Consider the following 20,399-nt stretch of genomic DNA (forward strand, 5'->3'; position numbering starts at 1 on the left):
CTCCTCCGCTGGCTCGGCCCGGCCCCCTCCTTCTCCCCGGCGGCGCTCGCAGGCTCGCTCTCTTCCCTCTTCCCACACCACCCTCAGCCGCTCCCTCCCCGCACGCCGGTCTGGAGAGGAATCGAGCGCCGCGCGCATCGATAGCTCTGCCCTCTGCGGCCGCCCGGCCCCGAACTCATCAGTGTGCTCGGAGCTCGATTTCCCTAGGCGGCGGCCGCGGCGGCGGAGGCACAGCGGCGGCGGCGGTGGCGGCGGCGGCGGTGGCGGCTGCCCGGCCAGTACTCCCGGCCCCCGCCATTTCGGACTGGGAGCGAGCGCGGCGCAGGCTCTGAAGGCGGCGGCGGGGGCCAGAGGCTCGGCGGCTCCCAGGTGCGGGAGAGAGGTACGGAGCGGACCACCCCTCCTGGGCCCCTGCCCCGGTCCCGACCCTCCTCGCCGGCGCCGGGCGGGGCCGGCGGCGACTGAATGAATTAGGGGTCCCCGGAGGGGCGGGGAGGGGGTGCGGGCGCTGAGCGCCTGCGGGCGAACGGACCGGGTGGGGGTGTCTGCAGGGGGAGGCGCGGGGACGCGGCTACGAGGGGAATGAGGAATGGGCGGTGCGGGGCTGGGGAGGGTGAGGCTAGAGGCGGCCGCCGCTTGTGCTGCTTCCTGGACGGGGAACCCCTTCCTTCCTCCTCCCCGAGAGCCTCGGCTGGAGGCGGCCGGGGAGAAACTCGCGGGCTGGGCGGGCTGCCCCTCGGGGCGGTCGGGTGCGGTGGAGGTTACTCCCGATGCGTTCCGATCTCCCCTCCCCCTCGTCGTCCTCTCTCTCTTTCTCTCTCTTTTCTCTCTCTCCCTTCGCTCCCGCACCTCTTCCTCCCTTCCCAGCCCTCGGCTGTCTCGGTTACTGCCTTCTCTGCTGCATTTAGCATCCCTAGGACGAAGGTATAAACTTCTCCCCCGAGCGCAACTGGACGGGTAGTGGTCCTTTTCAGTGTGTAGGGGCGTATACGAGTAATAGGAGAGGTCATGTTTTGGAAGAGGCTAGGAAAGTGCTTAGAGACCACTGTTTGTGGTTATTGTGTTTGGAAAAAATGCATCTGCAGCCGAGTTCCTGACTGCTCCCCTCCCCCATGTATGGGCTGTGACATTGCTGTGGCCACAAAGGAGGAGGTGGAGGTAGAGATGGTGGTGGAAGAACAGGTGGCCAACACCCTACAACGTAAAGCCTGTGACTTAGTGAAAAGGAAAAAGTTAATCCCAGAAGGTCTCTTTTGCTTTGTCAAGTTAAAACACACACCGAAAACCCGCAGAGCAGAAGCAGGGCTTTTTCCTTGCTAGTTGAGTGTAGACAGCAATAGCAAAAATTGTACTTAAAGTTTAATTTGCCTGTTCTTGTCCTTTCCCCTATCTCTTGTCTGTTACCTTTATCCTTACAAATTTGACCCTCCCATCCCAAGAGTTATTATGGTACTCCTAAATAGCATTTAAACATTTTTTTTTTTCAAACTGACTAGCAAGAGGAGTTAATTGTAGCAGTCTTCCAGCCAACTGCCTGAAATACTCCTAAGCATGTGCATGCTTTAGCTGAAGTCCTAAGCTAGCCTTCTTAAATTTTGACATTTATCAAAATAAGGGTTAAAACAGAAAAGCATTTTCTTACAATATTCATGTTATGTTTGTAATGGAAAAAAATTACAAAGAAATTACAAAGGGAGAAATTCAATCATCATCTCAGAATCAACCATATGAGTGATGTCACTCTTAGGTGACTAAGGTCCAAAATGCTGACTCGACCATGAGATAGACTATAGATATCAAATATGGTTGATACCATTATTATTTACTTTGATACTGTAGCCATGGACAGGCATACCTGATTTTAAGAGACCATAGATGAGAGGATAATTCAGTTTTACGAGAAAAGTGGTTTTCTTTTTCCCTTAACTGAATGTTCGGTTCTAGTCCCACTTTACCCCTCCATAGCTATTTTAGCTTTGGGTGAGGGAGCTCTTTCTGGTCTATGATCTTCAGTAAGACTCCTTGGAAACCCAGTTCTCTTCAGTGGATTTAAATATTAGTTGGTTTATAAAATCCAATTCAGGGATTTTTTTTTTTTCCCCCAGAAACAACAGCTGCATAAACAGGTAGACCAGAAGGTGTGTGTGTCTCAGAACTCACACAGTTAAGCTGTAATCTCGTATCTGTCCACAGTATCTCTTAGGCTAGCAAACTTTATAGTTGCAAGGACATCTTATACTCTTGAAAATTATTGAAGATCCCTATATGGGGTATGTCAGTATGTACCATAATACAAATTAAAACTGAGAATTTTAAAAATTGATTAATTCCTTTAAAAATAGAAATAAGCCTATTGATAACATAATAGCATTTTTATGAAAACTTGTTTTTCAAAACAAAAATTAGTGAGAATAGTGGCTTTGTTTCACATTTTTGCTAATCTCTTTAACTATATTGCTTAATAGAAGACATGTGCATATCTGCTTCTGTGGTCACTCTATTGTGATCACATCTGGAAAACTCTACACTCATTAATGAATAAGAGTGGAAAGGGTAAATAACATTGCTGTAGTAATGGTATTATTAGTATTATTGATTTTGGCCTCTTGGACCCCCCCAGGAATGCTCCTGGATTCCTGGACCATAGTTTGATAACTACTGTTCTAGGCTCCCCAAATTGTTTTAGGTGATGGGTTAGGCGGGGAGCCAGAGTACATTTTGGTGTGATTCTCCTCATTGTTCCCCATTTCCTATGGCCTCTATTTGGAATAAAAGGTGGGAGCGATCAGGATAAGATACATGCTTGGAGAGGCTCCCAAGGTGGCCTGGCAAATAGGGCTAGGTGGCACAGAATAAGCCAGGGGGCTGTAATGTAATAGTCTTTGATAGGACAGTTGTCTAGCCTGTTCTTTGTGAGAAGACTCAGGAATAGTGTAAGGAGGTAAGGGTTAGTATATTATCATTTGGAAAACCATATTACCTTTCTTTGGGGCGGTGGGGGATGCTATTTGGATTCTTGGTCTTCAGTTAATAGGATACTGCATGCACTGTAGTGTTCATATTTGCACATTCATTAATTTAGAATAACTTATCCTGTAATTATTGTGTACTTACTGCCATTCTTTGTGCAGTTCTGTCCTTATTTTTAGTAATGTGGTTATTGGGGGAAAGAAGGTAAAATTTAAAAAAATCACTTTATTTCAAAACATTTGAAACAGCTGATTAAAAAATATTTTCTGGGGGCGCCTGGGTGGCTCAGTGGGTTAAGCTGCTGCCTTCGGCTCAGGTCATGATCTCAGGGTCCTGGGATCGAGCCCCGCATCGGGCTCTCTGCTTAGCAGGGAGCCTGCTTCCCTTCCTCTCTCTCTCTGCCTGCCTCTCTGCCTACTTGTGATTTCTGTCTCTCAAATAAATAAATAAAATCTTAAAAAAAAAAATATTTTCTGTCTTGAGCAGTCAACCTTACAAGTTGCCAGTACTTATTGCAGTTGTTGAGAGACTGTACAAGAAGCAGAGAGTAAGTCGCTGAGAAGTATCCACTTACAGCTTTTCAAAATCCCTCTCATTAAAAGCAGTGCATATCTTTAAATTTTATATAATTATATCTTTTTGGTGCAAAGTGTTTTTTTCAGCACTAACATAGGATTACATAGTGTGACAGATGATGAAATCATCCATACTGAATAGTTCAAAATTCTTAAAATTCTCTTAGTTTTTATACACCATTATTTTCCCCAGCAGATATTTTACAGATTGAAATGTTATCAAATCTGCTTTGGTGTCTCAATGTTCATTTCCCCACTACATAGTCCATCTTTATGTGACAGTCTTCTCTTCACCCCCATCTGACTCTTGTTAACTTCAGGAGAACGACTGTGATGATGCTTTTAAAAAGTTTTCTATAGCTGTTGGCTCTGACAAAAGCACTCAGCATATCCACTTGTAAGTCTTAGGGGCCAGAGTCAACTAGGAATACTGTAGAGGTGGCTGTCAACAAGTTTAGTGTGGGTGTGTCCACAGGGTATAGACACTTGTACTGAGTGAAGTCCTAGCGTGTTCCTCTGAGAGCCGTTAACTGCTACAGAGCAGCAGACTGGCTGTTCAGATAGAACAACCTGAATGTACGATAAAAGAACTTTGTACTTTGAATGCATTCTTCTCAAACGTTGTTGGGGGAGTTTGTAAATGAAATGCAGTTCATTACAATACTCATCTGCAGTCAACTGAAGTTTTCATCTCTGAATTTTGCGAAGCATTTTGGAATAATTTTTTTGTGTAAAGGTGAATTTGTGTTAAAAGGTTTTGATACGGTGGGTTATATTAATTTCATGTTCTAATTTATATTAACCACATGTTCTAATTTAGTCACATTTTCATTATTTTTATTATAAGGCCTGCTGAAAATGACTGAATATAAACTTGTGGTAGTTGGAGCTGGTGGCGTAGGCAAGAGTGCCTTGACGATACAGCTAATTCAGAATCACTTTGTGGATGAGTATGATCCTACAATAGAGGTAAACTTTATTTTAATATTATGCATATTGATTTGTGCAGGCCCATTCTTTGGGTACAAAAAGGAGGTTTCTCTGATCATTTTTTACGACTACCCATTACAAGCAATTATACTGAAAATGATTTTACTAAGTTCTCTGAAATGTACTTGTGTCCCTTGGCTTTATTCTGAAGTTATATATGCAACTAGAGATACGGATAGCCCTTATTCTCACTAGAGTATTAAGATGTATAACATTCATTCTGTGTTAGTATATGTGTTTTTTGATTGTAAGTGTATTTCAGAGTTTTGTGAGAGGGTAAAAATGTAAATTCACATCTTAGGTAGACAGTCATTTAAAAAAATGGTCTTATGGTTGTTGCTTGCTTGTTTGCTATTTTAATGTCACATTCATAAGTTATAGTTGAATTGTACCAGTAAAATGTAATCATTTGGTGGTTGGTTTGGTTTTTTTTTAAACATTTAATTAGTAGCATTTTCCTGTTTTATTTTCACATTGAAGTAGGGGAGAACCTACAGCTACTTGATACATTTTAAAATCTCATTCTTTGTGTATTTTTATCTCTATCTATATCAGGTGGTATATAATGGTACCACTATCAATCCTTACCTTTGCTTTGCAGCCCTCTTTTAACTTACTCAAATGTTAGAATTTCTTTTATTACAGATTGATTAATGAATAATTTTTAAACTTTTTTAATTTCATAAAAAATTGCCAAAGTAAAGGCCAACAGCAAAATGATAGAATAAAGGCCTGCGAGAGACCCTGAGTGGTCACATACTACTTTCTGCTGCCTTCTGGCAGCACTGTACTTAAATTATCTCAAGCAGATAAGGATTTATTTAATCCTAAAGACCTGCAGGAGGGGATGGCACATCACTGTCCTTGTTAACTCACTTCCAGAATGTAATTATGAATGTATTTTATACATAATCTGAATATCCATATTAACTGTAACATCGGTGGAGATAGAAATAAATACAGCACCTGTCTTTGAAATAGACTTATGTTGTTAGATTATTTCTTAGACTTCGTTACCCCAGGTTAAGCAGTCCTAATCCCTTAGTTTTTATTTTGGATCTGCAGATCATATCATTTTTTTTAATCAGCTCTGAAAAATTTCCCAGAACTTTCTCTGAGTCTCTCCTTGTGGAATCTAAAACAGGTTAAGATGCCCTGTTAAGGGACAATGCTGTATGATGTTTTCAAGAACACTTTGACTGCATTGAGGTAGATTCTGAGGGCACTGGTGGCCATGGCAAGATATTTATACAATTAGAACTTTGAGGATTGAGTAAACAGCTTCATAAGGAAATATCAAATATTTTGGTACTGCAGGAAAAAAAAACCACTTATTTGCAAAGATTTGATTTAAACCTAGCCAGCTTTTATTTGGCATGAGTAAAGGGGAAGAGCTAACTGAAGTGGACCACCTGTACAGTAGTCTTCTGTATTTTCTCTTGGCAAGGCAGTTCAGTGCTATATGATGGGTTTTTTTTTTCCTCCTTTGAGGAGGATTAAATAGTTCACCCAGCTCGAAAACCAAGGTTACTTGACATAATCCATTTAAATCAGAAGTAAAAGGAAGTTTTAATAGAATTCAGGTTAGACACGGAAGTTTTCTTGGGATTTTGGAAGGTGATTTTAGCAGAAGTGCTCTCCGTTTCTTTGGAAGTCCGAGGGATTCCGTTACACTCGGTTTCCTATGTGCTATAGGAGATAATGTGATCAAACTTGTTAGGAAGTCTTTCTGTCCAACTTGCTAAAGTACAGTGTGGGTCTAAAATAAAGCCAAAAGTTAATCCTTTATTTTGAGTGAAGGTAGAAAAAGTTTATAAATTCAGATCCCTAGCTCTGATTATGATTTCTGCCAGACCTGAAGACTTGACTCTGGGGGAAGCATCAGTTACCTGTGAACTTTGAAACTTAGACATTCCCTCACCAGTGCAGCCATCTGGGAAAAGCTGTCAGAGATCATCTGTTGTCTTCCAAATTACAGTGAGTCTCAGGGAACTGACACATTAAATTCATGGTGTAGTTCAACTGCAAGAAAGACAAGATAATTTAGTAGCTTATTTTAAATAAACAGTGGTTAAGCAAAAATGTTGACTTGATGTTTTTATAAAGAGTTTAAAAAGGAGATGTGGGGATATCACTACTGCTATTAGGTTTTGATTGGTGAATAATGTAGGTCAGAGAGAAAATGAGGGAGCACATAGCCTGCACATTTGGAATTCTCATCAGTTTTCCTGCACTAAAACAAATGGGAAGGAATTTTTTTAAAAAATTAAAGAATATCATTTCTAGTGGTTTAGAATTTATAAAGATTTACCCTAGGAGAGAGATAAGGAAGGTGGTCATTTTTTCTTTCATTTTATGGATAAAAATGGTCTCTGAGAGGTTGTAACTTGCCTGAGAATACTTAGCTAGTAAATAGTGGACTTTTAAGTTTTCTGAGACCAAGTTAAGGGGAATTTCCACCTTGTACATACAACTTTAGAAATGAGAAATTAATCTTTAAGTTAAGAAGATATTTAATAATGGAGGCTGATTCAGATTTATCAATATACCAAAATTTGAACTTACCTTCCTCTCCAGTGGCATCTTAATAGCAGAGATATGATATAAAATTAAACAGGTGTGATGCATAGATAGAGCATGCTTATATTTGAGGCTGTGCACATGATAATCAACTTCTATTTTGAAACATTTTATTTTTATCTTTTGTGAAGTTCACCAAAGAGTTCCAGAGATAATGAAGTACGTTGTTCGTGGTGCAAGAATATTAAAAAGTCAAAGTAATCTCCAAGCACAATACCAGGCTAGATATAATATATGCTTTTATAGTTTAGAGATCATTTGTTATTAAAACATATTCTCTGAAATGTGTTTTCCAAGATAAAATTTGGCAGAAGGAGAAAAATCTTGTTTTAAAAAAATATAAGTAGTTACAGACATGGAGATCAGAATGATCATCTGATCGATTAGAAAATAGATATTGTGTATCTACTAGATTTAATATGCTAGTAAAAATAGATACAGAAAGATGTATTTTTTTTCAGGCTCCAATCCATTGACATTTGCATGCTTCTGTTAATGTGACACTTATAATTCAGTCTAAGTATTATGCCCTTCTTCAGTGAGTTTCCTACTCAGTAAGGATGATGGATTCTTGATTGGATTGATTTGCTCCATCTTTATTGCTCTGAGCTGTGGAGTATTTATTCAAGATTTACCAGTTTCTCTCTCTTTTTACTTCTTCATGTTAATTATGGAATTTATTTTACTTGCTGAATAAGGTGTAATAGCTAGAACATTTGTAGTATTAAGTCTTGAAGAATGGTGTGAGAAAAGCATTGTATAATGTTGAAAGCCATTATTTTTCTGGTTTCCTGCTTATGTACCAGTATAGTTATCAATGAGGGGTCGGTGGCTTTGTTTCCCAGGGGACATTTAGTAATATCTAGAGATATTTTTGGTTGTTACAGCTTGTAAAGGGGGACTGCTACTGGCATCTGTGGAGGCAGGGATGCTGTTAAGCTGCCTGCAGTATACAGGACCGCTCCCACAACCAATGAGATGGCCTCAAATGGCAGTAGTGCTGAGACCCTCCTCTGTGTTATATAAAGCTTTAAACATCTCTGTCAACTTCCAAGTCTCTGAATAAGGTTTATGCCAGATACTCTAACACAGCACAGATTTAAACTTTACCTTTTCTAAACTAATAGTATGTTATATGAGCTTATTCTAGCCTTCTGTTAAAACATTGTTTTTAAAATAAGGTACACAGTAATTTTGTAAATGCATTTCTCAAGGCTTTGGCCAGCTTCCCCACTTCCCCACCTTCAAGTGAGTGCCCTCTACTGGTCAATTTATTTGCTTTTATAATAAATAATGAAATACCATGTTTGGGTGTTTTCCTATTTAAACTGTGGGTATAATAATTTATAAATGTGTAAGTTTTATTTAAAAGTCTGATTTTATATAATTTTTAAAAATCTAAAGTGTCAGTTTTATTCTCTGCTTATATTAAGATTTCTGTGTGGGCTAGTTAGACCTAACTAATTAAATAGGTAGGTGAATTTTTTTTAAATTATTTATTTATTTATTTGACAGAGAGAGAGAGAGAGAGAGAGATCACAAGTAGGCAGAGAGGCAGGCAGAGGTGGGGGGGGGGGAAGCAGGCTCCCCGCCGAGCAGAGAGCCCGATGCAGGGCTCGATCCCAGGACCCCAGGACCATGACCCGAGTTGAAGGCAGAGGCTTCAACCCACTGAGCCACCCAGGCGCCCCGGTAGGTGAATATTTTTAACTAAGAAAGGAAATGTGGCGGTGAAGGAGAAAATAGGGTGGTTCGGTTGTTAACCCTGATTGAGATTACTTTGAGGAATAAAAAGTGACACTTTGACTCTGAATTTCTTTACATGTACACAGGAGCTACGCTATAGAGCTCAAAGCTTCCTGATGTGCTACATGGGATGTTAGGAAAGGGCCTATGGGAAAGTGGCAAATTGTGACAGTTAACATTGTGTAGATTTTTTTATATAGTACTGTAGAATAGTTGTGAACACCTGATTTTTAGAATAAAGTAACACAAAATTCAGGCCCTGTATTTAGGTCAGTCTAAAAGTAAGTATGTACTTAATAATAATAAGTGCTTATTTAGACCTGAATGTTAAAAATTATCCAACATGTTTTAGTCTTACTTGGATTTTTATGAATACAAAGCTTTACAAACATAGAAATGAAAGTTGGTGGCGGAAATAAGTGAAAGGAAAAGATGTTTTTATGATTTAGCATCTCTAAAGAATCTGGGTTTTTTTTTAAATACTTTTTTTTTTTAAGATTTTATTTATTTATTTGACAGAGAGAGATCACAAGTAGGCAGAGAGAGAGGGGAAAGCAGGCTCTCCGCTGAGCAGAGAGCCTGACATGGGGCTTGATACCAGGACCCAGAGATCATGACCTGAGCCAAAGGCAGAGGCCTAACCCACTGAGCCACCCAGGTGCCCCAAGATTCTGGTTTTAACAACATGACTAATTCCTTAATTCCCTAATAATTATTCAGTGTCCACTCTGTACCATACAGGCTTCCTAGGGGCTGGAGATACATTGAGGAGCAAAAGGGACCAGATTACACTGCCTTCATGAAGCTTACTGCCCTTAGATGTTTTTTGAAGAGCAGTGCTTCTAGACAGTGATCCTAATTCTATTTAATGTAATTTGGAGGCTTTGTGCTTTAGCGGGGGCATTCAATTTCTTGCATCTCCTTTAACTATCTTGTCCCAGAGTGCCTAGGTTTTTTGGAATAGTTACATTATTGTAATCTTAATAAAATAAGAAATGGGTTGTAAAAATAAAATATTTGAGAGAATTAAGTAGGGACACAGTGCTTATGTTAGGTAGTTTTTTAGCTTCTTATTATGAAAATTTCCAGTCTATGGAAAAGTAGTGAAAAGTAGTACTGTGAATACCTGTTACCCTAAAACAAGTTACATTGATTATTTGGCTAAGGTGATATCTATCACCTTTCTCGTGATGTAAAGATACCTTCTTTTTCTTTAGTACGTACCCTGTGGGGAGATGCTTTGAGACTCTAACCATTCTCTTCTCCAACATACTTGCACTCAGTGGGATGTAGCATCCACTGATAATTCTTACCAGAATAAATTACTACAATAATGGTTGCAGAATGGTAGGCCATCTTATAACCCTGTCATTACTTCCACACATATTAGTTGACATCTGCCGTAAGTAAGGGCTCTCTCTTTTCTCTTCTCTCTCCTTATTTGTTTTTTTCTTATTTGTATTAGTGTGGACACATGGATTCATTTTTTTTTTAACGTATCCAATTCTATTACTGTAATTTTTAACTTTTTGATCTCAGATTTTTTTTTTTTTAAGATTTTATTTGTTTATTTGACAGACAGAGATCACAAGTAGTTAGAGAGGCAGGCAGAGAGAGAGGAGGAAGCAGGCTCCCTGCAGAGCACAGAGCCCGATGCGGGGCTCGATCCCAGATCCTGGGATCATGACCTGAGCTGAAGGCAGAGGCTTTAACCCACTGAGCCAACCAGGCACCCCTCAGATTTTTTTTTTTTTAAAGATTTTATTTATTTATTTGACAGAGAGAGAGAGATTACAAGTAGGCAGAGAGGCAGGCAGAGAGGGAGGGGGAAGCAGGCTCCCTGCTAAGCAGAGATTCCTGATGCAGGGCTGATCCCAGGACCCTGAGATCATGACCTGAGCTGAAAGCAGAGGCTTAACCCACTGAGCCACCCAGGCACCCCTCAGATTTGTTTTTGATTTGGCCAGTGAATCCCTTTCAAACTAGCCTCTGTATCCTTTTGACCTATCTCCATCAGATTCTGAGCTCTTTCTTATTCTCTCGCACAGTGTGTTCCAGGTTCATACTGTACTTTCCCTATCTTCACCTGGGATTCAGCCATTTGTCCAAGGAGTCCCAATGCCTTTTAGTGGGGAATGGTATTTAGAAATTAAGACCCAAATGTTAGAGGGGTGCCTGGCTGCCTCCGAGGGTATGATTACTTAAAAAAAAAAGAGAACTCGATGTTAGATATGCTTATTGCTGCTGGGGTGCCCCTACTTTTAGACCATTTTCAATGGACAAAACTGAGAAATATATTTTATTTAAAAATCGTGAGTTTCTTCTTCCTCACCATCCTCCATTATCTTTTTCTCCCATGGTGGGAACCCTAGTTCTACCTTGTATACATTTCATTGTTAAATATCAGACAGATGTTGAAATAAAGTGATGTCAGTCTTCAATCCTGGTCTTGAAGTATTATCTTAAGTAATACAGATTAAGTGAATTAACATTAGGTTAGCTTCCATATTTGTGGAATTGGGATTAAACATTTTTCTCCACTGACAAAAGTAGAGATCCTTTCCATTTTCAAAATATTCATAAACCACTTAGGAAAACACGTAGGAAAAGATTGAGCTCTTTGGGTACATGAGAATTAAGATATCATTAACAAAAATACAGGGAAACTTGGGGAAAGTATTTGTATCATATATCCATCAGGAAGCTCTCATATATACGTTAGAAAAAAGCAAACATCCAAATGAAATAAAAAAGAGGCTAAGGATATAAATAGACAACCTATCCATCAAAAATAAATAAAACAAGTGACATACAAACATATAAAAGATACTTCATTAATACAGAAATGCAAGTTCAAAACCGTAAAGATTTGCACTTTGATACTGGCTAAGATTATAATGATGGGGTGCTGGCTGGGAAGGGTATGTAGGCAAGTATACTCTTTATGAGGTAGTGGAAGTGTACCTTCTTAGAGAATTTCTGGAGTTCAGTTTGGCACTATGTATCAAAATGTAAACTGCATGTTCTTTGACCAAGTAATTTTACTTCTAGGAATTTATCCCAAAGATTCCATTGGATAAATGTTTAAGATATGTAATACATAGGAATGTTTCTTGCAGTGTTATTTATAATTTTTGAAAATGTATTTTCATTTTTTCAATTTTTGAAATAATCCACATGGCTACCAGTGGGTAAAGTAAATTATAGTATATCTATACAAATTATATACTTGTCAAATAGATTAGGTAGATCTATCTGTACTAACATTGAACAATACCCATTGTGAAGTGAAGCTGCATCATAGTACATTGTGTAGAGTGTGATTCTGTTTATATAAAAACTGTGAATATGTACATAAAATATGGTAGTTTAGTCAGACTCAATCTCTGTAGTTTTTGGTTTTTAAAAATGAGTTTTTTGGTTTTAAAAAAACCAAAAATGAGTTTTTGGTTTTTAAAAAAGTATACTTTTTGAGAGGGAAAATTAAATACTCATTTTTGAGGGAGAAAAGTCCCTAACATATTATCTACCATTTGATTGCTTCATATTTACTTTCTTCCCCCTTTTTAAAGCCTCAACAGATTGAACAATGCAGAGGTATCTTGGATAAAGAATTTGGTATTTGGCCAATTAAAGAAGAGCTGAGAGAAATATAATGCAAAACATGAAGATTCTATTGGCATCTGTAATTATTAGGATTGGATCCATACTCGATCCTGCCTCACATTCTGACCTTGGCATCAAGTGATAATTTATGGCAGAATGCCACATGACTTCAGTGGTTACAGATGCATGCTTAGTATATCTTTATTTTCAAAATGTGTTATGCAAATTTTCCTTGAGTTTATTCAGATTTTTGAACCAGTTTTATCTCTTGCAAGTAGTCTTTTTTTTTTTTTTTTTAAGATTTTATTTATTTATTTGACAGACAGAGAGAGAGAGAGAGTGCGAGCACAAGCAGGGGGAGCAACAGGCAGAGGGAGAGGGAGAAGCAGGCCCCCTACCGAGCAAGGAGCCAGATGCAGGGCTGATTCCAGGACTGTGGGACCATGACCCGAGCTGAAAGCAGATGTTTAACCAACTGAGCCACCTAGGTGCCCCACTTGCAAGTAGTCTTAGGCAGAGATTCAACATTCTCGTAATTTAAAGTATTCTTCATTTAGTAAAGAAATTTAAAAAAAAATTGTTTTCTTTATTTTTACTATTAATGAATATCTTAATCAGAACTTCTGTCATGAGAACAAGCTCTTTTAACACCCTTGCTGCCTAATTAAAACAGAGATCCTTTGTAATCTTCAGAGCTTTAGCTCTCCTTCCCTGGAGCTTGTCCAGCGCCATTATGTTTATTTTGAAATATGGTGACTGATTTTGCAAAAAGTAGTCCAAGGGTAGTTGTTCAATAATCTTACAAAGACAGGATACTACTGTTGCCATAGAGTTCATAGTAACCAGTGGCCTGGCTCCTAAACTTTTTGGCCTGTAAGGGCATGTGCAATGTAATAAATAAAATCATACAGTTAACTTGTTATAGCACTTTTATAAAGGATTTTCATAGTCTTTAATACTAATCTGTATACAGTATCCTGTCTGGTATTATTTACTAGCTTTTACCACTGAAGGAACAATGCCTTAGAGTACATGAGACATTAAGTAGTTTGCCTGCACTCACACCACAAGTAAGAGGAGTTCTGTGGCTGCCCATAGATTGAAGATTCAGGAGTATATCTTTAGCCTAGATTTCGGTCCTGAGCATGAGATCTGTATAGCAAGCTGCTTCCACGTCATGGCCATCAGAACAATCCTAAACGTGGAATTCGACATACCCCAAATTGAACTCATCTTTTCCTCTACTCTTCCCCTTCTGTCCCTATGCCCAATCAGTAAACTACCATTAAAAAAAAATTGAGATATAATTCATATAGCATAAAATTCATCCTTTAAAAATATACAGTTAGTGATTTTTAGTATATCCATGAAGTTATACAACCATAACATTTTTGTCACCTCAAAAAGAAGCCCCATACCCATAAGCAGTCACTCCCTAGTCCCTTTTGCCAGCTCTTGGTAATGACTGTGTAATGTCTCTGTGGATTTGCCTATTCTGCATATTTCATATAACTGGAATCCTACAGTCTGTGTCTTCTTGTGTCTGGCTTCTTCCATGTAGGATAATGTTTTCAAGGTTCATCCTCACTATCACATAGTTCAATGCTTCATTCCTTTTTATGGTCAAATAATAGTCTGTGATATGGATAATACCTTACTGAGTTTATCAGTCAGTTCATGGGCATTTAGATTGTCTCCTCTTTTGGGCTATTTTGAATAATGTTGCTGTAAACATTTGTGTATACTTTTTTGTGTGAACATATATCTTCAATTCTCTTGGGTATATACCTAGAAATAGAATTGCTAAGTCATGTGGTATCTTTATGTTTAACTTCTTGAGCAGCTCTCAGACTCTTCCACAGTGTTTGCGATATTTAAATTCCCACCAGCAGTATATGAAGTAGTTCTGCCAATTTTACCCAATAACTATTTCTCTAAGCTAATGTTCTCTCCCTGTCTAGTGCTGTTGCTGCCTTCAGGTTCTGTCATTTCTTGTAATAGCTTCCTAACTCATCTTGCAGCCTCCAACCTGCTCCCTTTCTGTGATTTTTCATAATACTAACAGTGAATCTGGTAAATATGATATTTCCTTCCTACTTAAAAATCTTCCAGTAATTTAGTATAAGATGAAGTTCCAAATTCCTTAATGTGGCATAAAGACCCTCCATAAGCTGACTTCTCCTTGATTGTCCGGTTTCATTTCTACTTACCTAAAATCCCTCTAAGTTAAAGTTTTACTGAACTTCTTGGTTCCATGTACTCAACATATGCTTCATGTTTTTATGCATTCTTTTTGCTCCTTACTGCCTGGAGTGGCCCTCTCTTCGCTGTGTTTCTGAACTCCTGTAAGCAAAGTTGATCTCTCCTTCCTGTTAGCTACCATTGTATTTTGTCCTGCATGTGGTGTTGCATTTATTTCAATACATTTTAACTATTTGTATACCATATATCTTCTTGGAGACCTAGTTCTTTGAGGTCAGAAACTTTATAACTCCTGGCATAGTATATAACATCTAGTAGATGTATAGTAAGTATCCCTAAGATGCAAGGGAGAATGGACAGAGTACGTGGGAATGAACTAATAATAAGCTTGGGTTTAGATCTCCCAAAGTCCTTGTTTCTTTCCTCCTCTAATTCTAACATACCTGGCTGTTCTACATGATTCTAGCTGTTTTTGAAAACTAGCTGTCTACAACATCCTTTGATGGCTTACAACCAGTAGTGTGGAACATACCATTCTATGATGGATTCAAATAATTTTTTGGAAGAGTAACAAATACTTGAGCATTAAGAGAGTAAAAGTTTCTCATTTTTCCCTATAGGTGTTATTTATATTTAGCAGTACAATGAAAAGTACTTTTGGCACTTAATGCGTTAAGAAAACCTAACAAACATCTCAACAGTAAATCCTCAAATAATACTTTAGCTGACATTTTCAGCAGTCCTATTCATATTTACAAGAGTATCTGATGGAATCAGCAGCATGAAGATGGAGATTAAATGGGATAATGCTTGTAATATGCTTATTACATCATCTGACAAACTATTTTTGTTGTTTACTGTAGTATCTTCCCACGTCAGGGTTTCACTGCCTGAGTTGACAAACTAAATTGAGTGTTAAAAGATGAACGTTCTTAAGTAACTTGGTTACTATAAATTGTAAAAGAAAATTGACAAAGTGATGTCTTGGTCAACAAGTTTATCTTATCTTGAATGATTTAGTCTTCATTTTCAAATTCCTTTAATACATCTACAGATAAGTTTCTTCACATAAAACAACACTTAAAGGTGTGGGTTTTTTTTTTTTTTTCAGTTAATTTACTTTTTTAGTAATCTCCAACCTAATGTGAGGCTTGAACTCATGGCCCCAAGATCAAGAGTCACATGCTCTTCTGACTGAGCCAACAGGTGCCCCCCCCCCCCAAAGGTGTTTTAATAAAGTGGAAAACACTTTAGAAAATTATACAGGTCAGTGAAAAAAAAGATGAAAATTCCAGGTGATGGGAATAAATGTGGAAATACAGAAAAAAAAGTAACATTACTAGTCCTCAAAGAAATGGATATTAAAATAATAAGAATTCTTAGCTTAATAAGTTGACAAAATTTAAAGAAAAATAAAAATATAAAATTATTGTTAGTGAGTGGTGACGAAATTGGTACATTCTTAATGTCGTATAGAAAATTAGTATAATGAACATCATGTATGCACCAACCAGCTTTTTCATATCTTCACATTCTGCCTTATTTGGTGTAGATCCTTTTTCTTTTTCAAGATAAAAATTTAATACAGTTGAAAGCCCCTGTGTTCTCTGTAGTCTTACTCTCTTTCTTCCCAAAAATGTTTTTAAATTTTTCTCATGTTTTTATATTTCTACATTAAAGGTTTCATATTCTATAAAACTTGCTTGAATACATTTGTTTAAATACTCTTAATATATTATCATTTTAAAATTTACATCTTTTGTTTTAATATCATTTATAGTATCTTAAACTGTGCTTATTTTTGTAAGACTGTTGTAGCGTATGCATATATTTATGTTGAATGAGTTCATTTATTCATCAGACAGTACCGGTTGCCTATGGTATTCAGGACTTTACACATAGGGTGTACAGTGAGCAGAGCAGATGTGAGCCCAGCTATCAGGGAGTTCACAGCATAGTAGGGCGTATACACTTAAACCTTAGGTACAGATTATAATACATTTTGTGAAGGAAATACAGAGGTGCTGAAGAAGACTGGTAAGTTCTTTGGATTTTATTTTTAGAAAGGAAGGGATGTTATTAGAAGACTTAAAGCAAGCGAGTGACATGGTCTAACCAACGTTTAAAAACAGTCACTAGCTGCTCTGTGGAGAACATATAAGAGTAATAATGGGGATCTCTGTTGTAAGCACTTATAAGAAATTGCATGAGACAAAACAGTTGTCATGGATGAGGGTGATGGTGGTGGTGGATGCTTGGATGTGAAGTGTATTTTGAAAACATAAATAGCACAAGATTGTGGTCACTATTAAATGCCTATGTAATTTTTTCTTTGGAAGACATTTTAGGATGCCATGTTTAGTATATCTCTGTTATAACTATCATTTAAAAAAAAGGTAAAGGGGCGCCTGGGTGGCTCAGTGGGTTAAAGCCTCTGCCTTCGGCTCAGGTCATGATCCCAGGGTTCTGGGATCAAACCCCGCATCGGGCTCTCTGCTCAGCGGGGAGCCTGCTTCCCTCTCTCTCTGCCTGCCTCTCTGCCTATTTGTGATCTCTGTCTGTCAAATAAATAAATAAAATCTTTTTTTTTTTTTTAAAGATTTTATTTATTTATTTGACAGAGATCACAAGTAGGCAGAGAGGCAGGCAGAGACAGAGAGAGGGAAGCAGGCTCCCTGCTGAGCAGAGAGCCCGATGCGGGACTTGATCCCAGGACCCTGAGATCATGACCTGAGCCGAAGGCAGCAGCTTAACCCACTGAGCCACCCAGGCGCCCTAAATAAATAAAATCTTAAAATAAAATAAAATAAAATAAAGGTAAACCATGTTTCCTCAGCATCGTTTACCAGAAGTAGCATTACAGTTTCCAAGGCTATGAACATTTGTATGGTTCTTGATAAATGCTGTGATTGCTTTCTAGAAGGATTATGCCTGTTCATTATATCACCAGAAATGTTTGTGCTCTATCATGATTAAGTTTTGCCAGCATGGTATATTTCTTTTAGAAAAGTTGTTGCTTGTTGTTGTTGTTTTTAACCACTTCAGCAAATTAAAAAACAGCACTTTAGGCAGGAGTAAAGGAAAATACATGGAATAACTTTCCTTCTAATAATGTTATACTGAATTAATTTAAGTGGCTTTAGCCTTTTTTGCAAAGGATGTTAAATAACCTATGTACCCGATCTAAAAGTTCATTCTGTTTGAAAGGCTGGAGATAATACTAATTAGAAATGTAAGGTGTTGGGACTCCTGGCTGTCTCAGTTTGGTAGAACATGGGACTCTTGATCTCTGGGTTCTCAGTTGGAGCCCTACACTGGGCATAGAGCTTACTTTAAGAAAAATAATAATAATGTCTTGACCTTTTCTTGCTTCATTCTTACCTAGTTTCATTATAGAATCTATGTGTATTTGAATTGGCTGGGTTTTGATAATCTGTACTTTCTCAAAGTGGTGGTTTTTTTTTTTAAGTTTAAAAAGAATAACATATTGAGTTTACTTCAGATTTGTGAAAAGTTATTAGCTTAGAGCAGGGGTTGCCAAGCTTTTCTGCAGAGGATCATATTTTCTGTAAAGGTCTTCATCACATAATCTTTGCTTTTTTTTTTTTTTTTTTAAATGTTGATTTAAAAGCCCCAAAACTATTTGTAGTTTATGGGCCATGTAAAAACAGGTGGGCAGGATTTGGCCTGTGGCCAGTAGTTTGCTGAACCCTTATTTAGACTCTAATCCTGGGAAGGAGTCTACATTGTTCTAAATTTTTTCTACTTCCATTTACTTCTTTTTTTTTTTTTTTTAAGATTTTTATTTATTTATTTGACAGAGACAGAGAGAGATCACAAGTAGGTGGAAAGGCAGGCAGAGAGAAAGGGGGAAGCAGGCTCCCTGCTGAACAGAGAGCCCTATGCTCTGCTTTATCCCAGGACCCTGAGATCATGACCTGAGTGGAAGGCAGAGGCTTAACCCACTGAGCCACCCAGGTGCCCCCGACTTCCATTTACTTCTTTTCTTTCTTTCTCTTTTTTTTTTTTCTATTTACTTCTTTTCTTATGGCTAACCAGAAGTTAGAACAAAATCTTTGTATGTCATTTTTGTTGTGCTTGCTTTCTGTTTTGTCACCACACCTGTCTGTTCTTTTCAAATTATACTGTGCCATTTAATACGTTGTTCTTAAGCTTTTACCAAGTTGCACTGCCTTTTTATGTGGCTCAGTGATTGCACTTCTAAGCATGACTCTAGTTAGAATTCACTTTGGAAATACTGAATTTTTAACCTAAATCTGTTATTTTTAATCAGGGTATTCTACTTATTGCTCTTAGGTTTAGATTACTTTTTTTCAGTAACTGAGTGTATGACTCAGAACTTTGCTGGAATTTTTTTTAGAGTTTAGAAGGGAAAAGATAATGGGAATGTATTGTACTGGTCAGTAGGGACTGTTTTCCCAGTTTCTCAGTTCCTTCATGGAAAGATGTTATGAAATACACACAGAAAATACTAATATTCCACATTATATACTTTTGAAACACAACGTGGGAATTCATTGAGGTACATCTTGGAGGTATTATATGTGGGTAGATGGTAAGTAATCCCTGAGCCACACCCTGGGCTCCAGAAAGTATGGTCTTTAATTTCATTGATGGGAGAAAATCTTAGATGTAAAAACTAAGAAAACTAACAACTAAAGGTTAACTTAAGTTAGCATTGGTAAGTGAAGAATGTGAGGCAACAGCAATAGGTAAAGAAAATCTTTGGTCTATAGCCACACCTGGGTAATGAATGGATTGACTCTAAGACACTGTACTTTGCTCTCAATTCCTACTCTTTCATCATACTTCAAAAACACTGGTTTTCTTTTCTTTTCTTTTTTTTTTTTTTTTCAAGATTTTTATTTATTTGACAGAGATAGACAGCGAGAGAGGGAACACAAGCAGCGGGAGTGGGAGAGGGAGAAGCAGGCCTCCCGTGGAGCAGGGAGCCCAACGCGGGGCTGGAGCCCAGGACTCTGGGATCATGACCTCAGCCAAAGGCAGATACCTAACAACTGACCTACCCAGGCACCCCTGGTTTTCAATTTATAATATACAGGAGTTCTTTCAAGTAGTTAAGGAAATAGGTTAAAATAATAAAATGCCAATCAAGAACCTAGATGTCCATCAACAGATGAATGGATGAAGAAGATGTGGTATATATATACACAATGGAATACTATCTTGCCATTTGCAACGATGTGGATGGAACTAGAGGGTATTATGCTAGGCAAAATAAGTCAGTCAGAGAAAGACAATTATCATATGATCTCCCTGATATGAGGAAGTCGAGAGGCAAAGCGGGGGTTCTTGGGGGTAGGGAAGGAAAAAATGAAACAAGATGGGATCAGGAGGGAGACAAACCACAAGAGACTCAATCTCACAAAACAAACAGGGTTGCTGAGGGGAGTGGGGTAGGGAAAGGGAGGTTGGGTTATGGATAGTGGGGAAGGTATATGCTATGGTGAGTGCTGTGAAGTGTGTGAACCTGGCTATTCACAAACCTGTACCCCTGGGCCTAATAATATATGTTAATAAACAATTAAAAATGAAATCTTAAAAATAAAATAAAATGCCAATCAAATATTCAAATCTTTAATAAAAAGCTTCTTTTTAGAAAATAAGTAGATATCCTTCTTTTATAGACAGTTTGGAAAATTTAGTTTACTTTAAAGGTAAGCATGAGATTATAGTCTAATATGGTAG

General features: G+C 38.1%; 1 protein-coding gene across 5 annotated transcripts in view; it reads left to right on the forward strand.

Moving 5' to 3' along the window:
* The first annotated feature begins 212 nt into the window (after nt 1–212).
* The window catches only part of KRAS (KRAS proto-oncogene, GTPase), a 37,135-nt gene continuing 16,948 nt past the window's right edge, over nt 213–20,399 (forward strand). Inside the window, exons 1-2 of one of the 5 annotated variants that reach the window (XM_032855234.1) lie at nt 213–382; nt 4,393–4,514. In XM_032855234.1, the coding sequence (XP_032711125.1) occupies nt 4,404–4,514 (111 nt within the window). In that variant the 5' untranslated portion in view covers nt 213–382; nt 4,393–4,403. Of the gene's footprint in view, nt 383–3,497; nt 3,518–4,392; nt 4,515–20,399 lie in introns of those variants that run through there. The other 4 variants (XM_032855235.1, XM_032855231.1, XM_032855233.1 and 1 more) reach the window with 4 other exon arrangements.

Source organism: Lontra canadensis, unplaced genomic scaffold (assembly GCF_010015895.1).
Source record: "Lontra canadensis isolate GAN:19392208 unplaced genomic scaffold, GSC_riverotter_1.0 scaffold9, whole genome shotgun sequence".
In the NCBI taxonomy this organism is placed as follows: Eukaryota; Metazoa; Chordata; class Mammalia; order Carnivora; family Mustelidae; genus Lontra; species Lontra canadensis.